The sequence below is a fragment of the Athene cunicularia genome (assembly GCF_003259725.1).
Source record: "Athene cunicularia isolate RWA chromosome 28 unlocalized genomic scaffold, athCun1 chr28_part1, whole genome shotgun sequence".
Lineage (NCBI taxonomy): Eukaryota > Metazoa > Chordata > Aves > Strigiformes > Strigidae > Athene > Athene cunicularia.
This window is the reverse complement of record NW_020799139.1, coordinates 647,007-654,750: the sequence shown is the minus strand read 5'-3', so window position 1 is coordinate 654,750 and position 7,744 is coordinate 647,007. Positions and strand designations below refer to the sequence as shown.

At 42.7% G+C, this 7,744-nt stretch overlaps 1 protein-coding gene across 1 annotated transcript; it reads right to left on the bottom strand.

Moving 5' to 3' along the window:
- Positions 1 to 3,260: 3,260 nt before the first annotated feature.
- Positions 3,261 to 7,672, bottom strand: RAB8A (RAB8A, member RAS oncogene family; the record flags this gene model as incomplete). Its single annotated transcript, XM_026864899.1, has 7 exons — positions 3,261 to 3,972; positions 4,926 to 4,976; positions 5,485 to 5,550; positions 6,211 to 6,300; positions 6,747 to 6,824; positions 7,179 to 7,239; positions 7,488 to 7,672. Coding segments are annotated over 7 exons (624 nt in total), but the record flags the coding sequence as incomplete, so codon positions are not given.
- Between the last annotated feature and the right edge of the window lie 72 nt (positions 7,673 to 7,744).

The window sequence follows — 7,744 nt, the reverse complement described above, 5'->3', positions numbered from 1 at the left end:
AGTATTTAAGAAAGCAGTCGTAACGTGGGAAGGGTGGCAGCCAAAAGTGGTCATTCTAAAAACACAATTTACAGTTATTTTTAAAAATATTGGGATGCATTAAGTTCCCTTCAAAACAAAGTTGTAAGTCCCAACTCACGCTCAACGTAGAGCATACGATTCCTGCAGAAAGGCCAGAGACCAGCCTGCTAAACTTGTATTACCTACAGAAACAAAAACTCCAATGATCAGTGAAAGAGATGGGTCAAAGAATAAGGCAGCCTGAAATAATCAGACCGCACGTTACCATTAACGTTCAATTGAACAGATCTTTGTTTAATCTATAAATGAAGACAGAAGTTAGTCATCATTCTTTCCCGGCCCCTACGAACTTCTAGTACAAATGGAGACCATCCTCTACGCAGCTGTTTGTCCATCTCCTCTCCAGCATAAACACCAACCATTTCAAGTCCAAGAGAACAAGAAATCATGGCAGCTTTTGAGCATGATCACCAGCCAAAGACACCGCCACCACAACAATATTGTCAGGGAGACGATCAGCATCTCACGTGAAAAGAGAGACCAAATAGTTTTCAGCAGCATTAAAGAGATTTACAATAATCCATAGGATTTATAACTCTGAGGCTGAAAGTCTGGCGCTGGCATAAGGCTCCGATGTCAAGGAACATTAGATGTGCCTGTCAGCACAGGACCTGGATAACACAAGGGTTAAAATGGCAAAGCGGTGCACCACCAGTTCCACCACGCACTGACAGATGAGCTACTGACAGGTCTGCACCTGAAAGGGAGAAGACTGCCTGAAATATTGCAACCAGCCTCAAAAATAAGGTCAGAGAATTCTATGTTACTCATTAAAGTAAGGGAATTTGAGAACATGCTCAAAAATGGGTTGGTTTCTCTACAAACCAAGTGTTCATCGATTGCCTGAAGTTTTAGTGGCATTTAGACACTGAGAATATGTAGTAAGCACATAGTTAGGTTCTTTGGATCAACTTATACTCAGTTTAACAAATTTTGTATCCAATTTCAGATTTTTTTTCTCCTTAGTTCATGAAAGATTAGATATATGTTACTGTATGTATTTAGGCAGGACCTCTTTTGATCATTGTGTTCTCCTTAACACTCCTAGTTAACAACCACAGTAATTTAATTATGGGATGGAAGCATTAACTACATCGTGTACTTCTCCAAGATCTGATGTCCCTATTTAGCGACACACAGCCAAGCATACCTGCAACTGCAGTGTCTTTAACCTTTTCCTGGCTTGCATTTGCATTTTAGGTTTCATATTGCTTACACTGATTTAATTTCTGTGTAGAGTCTGCATACCCTAGAAGTACAGTGATGACTGTAGTCACAGTAACTGTATGAAACTTCCTGAGATCGGGCAATAACGTAGTTGTTCATTGAGTAAATCACTTAGTAAAAGGAAATCACGCTATAAATTAGGTACATAAACATGTGCAACAACCAGCATAAGTTTAAACAAAAGGCATTCACGTACAAAGCTCTGAATGCAAAAGAGTAACTTAAGAGAAAATGAGAAGTGAAAAAATCACACTTCCATCCTTCAAGTTTTATCCACTTGTAAATTACTATGGTTTGATTTCTCACTTCGAGTTATAAACTTAGATGCTGTCACCAGGCCGTACCCAGCATCGTGCTGGACAGCCTGTGCTATCCAGTCAGACCAATCACTTCTTTTTCCAGTCACTTTGAAAAATAAGCCTGACTGAAACATCTGCCTGCGTTAAAGTAGAAGGATGGATGTGAGACAACGCACGTTTACTACTAAGCCAGAAACAAACCATCAAACAGATCAGTTTTGTGTAAGAAAACAACAGACCATGCCTTAATCACTTCCCCAATTCCGCCTCAGTAATTCCATGAAGCACACGCAAAATCTTTCTTTCCAAGCACCCTTATCTCAGGGGAGAGCAGTGCTTGGCCCCTATGGCTCTGTGTTAACCACCCCCTGACTAACACATACTGACCAGAAGGCTCTTCAGTAGCTGAACATGATTTTATCCTACAAATACATCTGTGTGTAATCCACTATGGTGCACGTTCACCAAGTCCTTACACTAAAAAGCCACAAGTAAACAAAAACACCCCACCATAAGGTTCTGGTTAGAGGAAAGTTTTATGTACGATTTTAATCACGAACAGAGCTCACTGTAATCTGCTAGCTATTAAAAAAAAAAAAAAATCGGTAGCATATAAAATGCATTTTTATAAACCAGTAACATACAGTAAAATTTCCTTTTTCCATTTTAGAAAAACAGGCAATATTCCTGTTGAGCCCAACTGCACACTGCAGATGTATAAAGTTTAATTATGATTCTGATAGAGCTTTAACTACAGTAACACTTGTAAGTGCTACTTTGAGGCCAGAACATAATACCACAATCTTGAAGAAAACAAAACTGGTGAGTAAATTCATTAACTTTAAAATCAGCTTTAATTTTACCCTTAAGTGCAGTTGTCAATGTAAACAAAGCATGTTAACAATTCCAGTGAGTTGCAGGACACAGCTGATATGTTCATCTGAATTAAATACACTGTAATTCCAATCACTCGACAGCAGACTCTGAAGTAGCTGGCTCTTACTGGCTCCTTTTGTCAGTCTAATGAAGAGTCAGGCTTACAGCCTCTAAACTGAGAGGAATTAGCTACCTAGGAGCTCTACTTGGCCGTTACATTTTATACATTGGAATGTAATAGACTGTGTTTATAGGAATAAATACACAGAATATTTCCACTGAGGACTAAGCATCGTCTGCATTGATGCACGGCTATTAACAGATTTCTTGCTGCTTGAAATCTGAAATGACCGATAACAGAGCAGCGAGGCAAATCTCCATTTTAAAAAGTTTGTTTTCAGAAAAGTGTTCATATGTGCAATATTTATTTGCATATGTGAGCAAGTGTGCATGAGAACACACGACTGGAAGCAGTGCAATACATTTTCTTGTCACAATTTCAAACTAGCCACTATGTCATGACGGATCTGGAGTCGTTCTCAACTGGAGAAGGAAAAGCCACCCATTGTAAGGTTACAGATTTTGAGTAAGTGCCCCTACCTGACCCACGGCTGCTTTTTTAAGAGTAGACCATGTGCAAGGGCCTCACCCTTGCTGTCACCTCCTGTTGAACGTGCCTAAAGGTCTGGAGTACTTGCCCAGTCGAGCCTAACAATGGATAAAGCAATTCCTGATGGTAAGGATCCATTGTATTTACAACACACTTTGGTTTTTTAGAAAAATAGAGATTCCTTTGAGGAGGATTTTTTTTTTTTAAACTTCAATTGTACTTGTGGATTGTCTAGAACAACACAACTACAGGCAGATAGAGGATTTTCTCATGGTAGCAAAGAGGTGGAGATGCAGAAAGCGTCCTTCTACCTTCTGAAAAGGTACAAGCCTGTACTGCCTACCTAAGTGCATTTATCTGATGTCCTGTTTGCATCTACAGACATGGATATGCACATGTAACATGTACACATACCTGTACTTTATTAATATTGGCATTTCAGTTTCTTATTTGGATCATAACTTAATCTTTCTAATTTGGATACATTACGGATATGAACAAAAAGATCGAAGCCTGTCAGCAAAGGTGCTCTGTCACAGGTCACATCTGATCTGTACTCCCTCTGCTAAACAACGCACGTGCCCAGTGGCAATCTGACAAAAATAAACTTGTTTCGTCTCCAAAATTGAAGAGTCCGACAATTCTAAAATAAACGCTTTCTTATTCAGATGGTCACAAAGTGACAAGGTATGTTGAAAATGCTCAGTCCACAGACAGAGGAAATCTCACTCAGAACAGGCACAGTCCAGTTCAGTTGAGCAGATGCTCAGATTAAGGCCGTGTCCCTCACAGAAGAACACATCGGAAAAAGCTGCTTTTCTTTTGCTGGTCTGGTGTGATTTTGACTCCCTGGTTGCTGCCTTGCGGGCTATTGCCTTCCTGAAGATGCAAAGAATATAAAGTTACTTATTTATACTTAACAGCTTCTAGCATCTGCACTTCATCTCTGCAGCCTGGGGAATCCAGCCTGCCACGCACAGAGCCAGCCACGAGAACAGGGCCCTTGCTCCTTTATCTGAGCCTCACATCAGCCACTACAAGTCAGAGAACTGCAGCTGCTGCTTTTGGCTCCGACCAACAGGCACTGCAACCCTCCTTCTTTCTATAAACTCAAAGACTGCTGAGATTAAAAAAAAAAAAAAAAAAATTACAGCTCATGTTTGGCTCTTGCTGAAACACTTCGGAATCGCCAGCAAAGACCCACGTGCAGCACAAGTCTGGTCACCCGGAGGCACAACGCTCAGTAAGAGCAGAGGGAATCTTCTGTAGCTTCATTTCATTAAGGAACAAACCAACACTGATAGATGTTTATTTGTACAAAAGACAACCCAATCATTTCTCGGGATGTTTTTGCAAAAAAGTTATCCAAAAAATGAGTTCTTTACCTATTTTTAAACATATTAGTTTGAAGTATGAAATATGAAGTGTCTAATTTATGACATGTCTAACACAGGTCTAATTTATTACTCCATTTTTCAGACCACAAGAGCAAGAACTACCATTAATATGAATTAATTAAATACCACTCACTTGACTTTCAATAAAACAAATATAAGATCATTTTATTTACAAAACCTCAACCACTGCAGCTAATTCCTGAAATGCAGCAACAACTGTTTATAAGCCAAGGTCAGAGCGTTGCTTGACAAAACTAAAAACTAATTTCTATAACTTTCAGTGCATCCCCTGTGAAAAAGACCACAAAATATTTTTGATACGCTGTGAAACAGCACTTGCCATTTGGCTTTTGGTTGGTTGTGAGGTTTTTTTTTGTTTGGTTTTGGGGTTTTTTTTCATTTAAATACAGTGTGGATGAAATAAAAGTGACTCACCAACTTCTTGTCCATTTTTGCTTTGATATCTCTTGCAAGAGTGAAAAATGCCTGTGACAAGTAGAACAGTTAAAGTGTTACACAGTAGATAAACCATATTCTAACACTTCCGTTTAGCAAAACAAAAATTCCTGAGTTCCTGCATATACTGAACTCCTGACGTATGACAAGTTTTCAGGGATTTTCCCTCCCTCCAGGTTTTAATGCTCCTTTTCTCACTCCACTTCCTTCTTTCTGAGCCTGGAAACCACCCGTGGCCGGGCCCAGCTCGGGATTACAGGGCGGGAAACGCCCCCCTTTAGCAAACCCGTTATCAAACGCCACGCACCGAGTTTCTGTTACAGTCTGCTGTAACACCCTCTGCTACGCCCGAAGCTCCGCACTCAATTTAAATAAATTAGCATAACGTTGGTTAGACAACGGCTTCATGGGACTCAGTAATGTGAACATCCCAACCCATCCCCAGTATCCAACAGCTGTTTGCAACCCACCGGGATAGGCAAGTGCTCTTACTGCACAAATCAGATAATAAATACAAGAGAAAGGTCACAGTACTCACATTCTCTATGTTTATATTTGCTTTTGCACTGGTCTCCATAAATTTAATTCCAAAACTTGCAGCAAGCTGAACAAAAGCAGGTTTCACGTTAGCTGTATTTAGAGCTGTTCCCCCAATTATCCGACCAACCGCGCAGGCCCTGCCCCTGCGGCGCGATTCACCGCGACGCGGGGATTTACTCAAGCAGAACAATTTACAGAAATCAGGAACTAAATCTCATTCTCATTAGCATCTATTCGTGCTGGTTTTCTTTTCCTGTTTTACACTCCGCACACATTTTCAGCTGTTCCTTTGCCTTTTAATTTTTTTTCTCGCTTAGACATCGGGCTTGTAACACCTGCAGCGTGCAGAAGCACCTTCTCTACCTTGGCTGGGTGACAGCTAACGCCAGAAAAGACAATTCCATCTACCTCGTCTCTTTTTGGCTGAAAGCCGCTGAGACATTTCCTAAATGTCAAACCCTTTAACACAATTTTCCTTCCCCTTGATAAGAAAAAATCCAGCTCGTTGCTGTGCCCCTAACACATCTTGACCAGGTCATCGACAGGAATTTCTAATACAAACTCATCTTTTTTACCAATGGGGAAACGTCCTGCAACTACAGCCCGAGAAACGTGCAATAGTTCCAGTCAGAAATACCATCAAAGCAGCACCCGGACCCTGACAGACACAGCTTAAATACTCTGCAAAATCAAAGTTGAAATCCATCAAAGCCACAGCACTCACCTTCTCCCCTTGCTCTCTAGAAACTTGCCGTTTGTCATTTGCATCACACTTGTTCCCAAGGATCATTTTTTCAACATCCGGAGAGGCGTGCTGAGATAGAAACAGACCAAAGACTCAGGCTTGTTTTTTTGTAGGAAAACATCACCAAAAAGACAAGTACTTAAAACAAGGGACATCAAAGTACTTAAAGCAAAGATGCTGGTGCTGAGCATCTTCTGTAGACTTACGGGCTCCCTCAGAGCCCTCAGCCTGGCACCTGCTGCACAGCGACAGCTCCAGGACCATTCGTTGTGACGGGAGAACATCAACTTTTAGGTGCCCTCGTCACTGGTCGGGCTGCAGCCCCCCAGCTGCCTCCTGGAAGCCAGCACAGGGAACTGCTGCTCGCCCAGACACTCCCAAAGGTCAGACTGATTTTCATTCCATTTATTCTCCAAGCACCCTTCAGCACATGGATTCAAACGGAACACTTCCAATGCAATTCAAGTTCTGACTGACTTTGGAGGAATAGCATCTCTAATAAACAGAGAAATTACCTCTTCAATATTCCTGACCCAGTTCCGAATATTTTCGAAAGATTTTTCATTGGTGATGTCATAGACCAACATAATGCCCTAAAGATTAAGAAGGAGACAGATTTGTTTCAGTTTCCATCAGTTTAAGCAGGTATTAAAAGGCTTGTCCGCGGCGGAAAGGAGCAACTTAACAAAGACTATTTTTAAACCAGCTGGTTCACAGTTCCACGTTAACATTTCACAGCAGTTCTCGCCCTGCTCGCTCAGGTGTGTGAGAGCAAGGCCCGGAAAGGGGGAAAGGGGCCTCCAGGAGCTGCCAGATGGCCCCAGCACCGCTCACACCAGGAGCGCGACCGTAAATACCAAGCTAGGCCGGGTTTACGCGCCGGCAGTTGTGCGTGTGCCACATTAAACCCGGCTGATGTGAGGGCCCGGGTGGGGTTTAGCTCCTACCATGGCTCCCCTGTAGTAGGCGGTTGTGATGGTTCGGAATCGCTCCTGCCCCGCGGTGTCCCTGGAACAGACAGAACACGGGGGCTCACGCGAACCACCCGCGCCACCACGCTCGCGTCAAAGCCACCTAAAGCCTTAATTAAACGTCATTAAAACAGTCTTTAGACATGAAAACTAAACCGATCTTTTCCTTTTTAAGATGCAAACTGCCGAAGAGCACAACTGGAATAAAAGCTTAACGCTAAGGTCACCACCCTGCAGCGCGCGGACACCCAGTACCAGGCATGAACCCCAGAAGAAAAGCCTTACCAGATCTGCAGTTTAATTCTCTTGCCATCTAGCTCTATAGTTCTAATTTTAAAATCAATACCTGGAAAAAGAAGCAACCAGGTTACTCCGAGTTTCTGCCGAAGTCCCAAGTCACACTTTTCCCTCCAGTTTCGCTGCTCAGAGGAGCACGAGCAGAGCACCCGCCCCGCCCTCAGCCGGCCAACGCAGCCCCCCGGCCGCGGAGCCCAGGACGCGCCGAGCCCGGCCCCGTCCCGTCCCGTCCCCCCGCGGTCAGG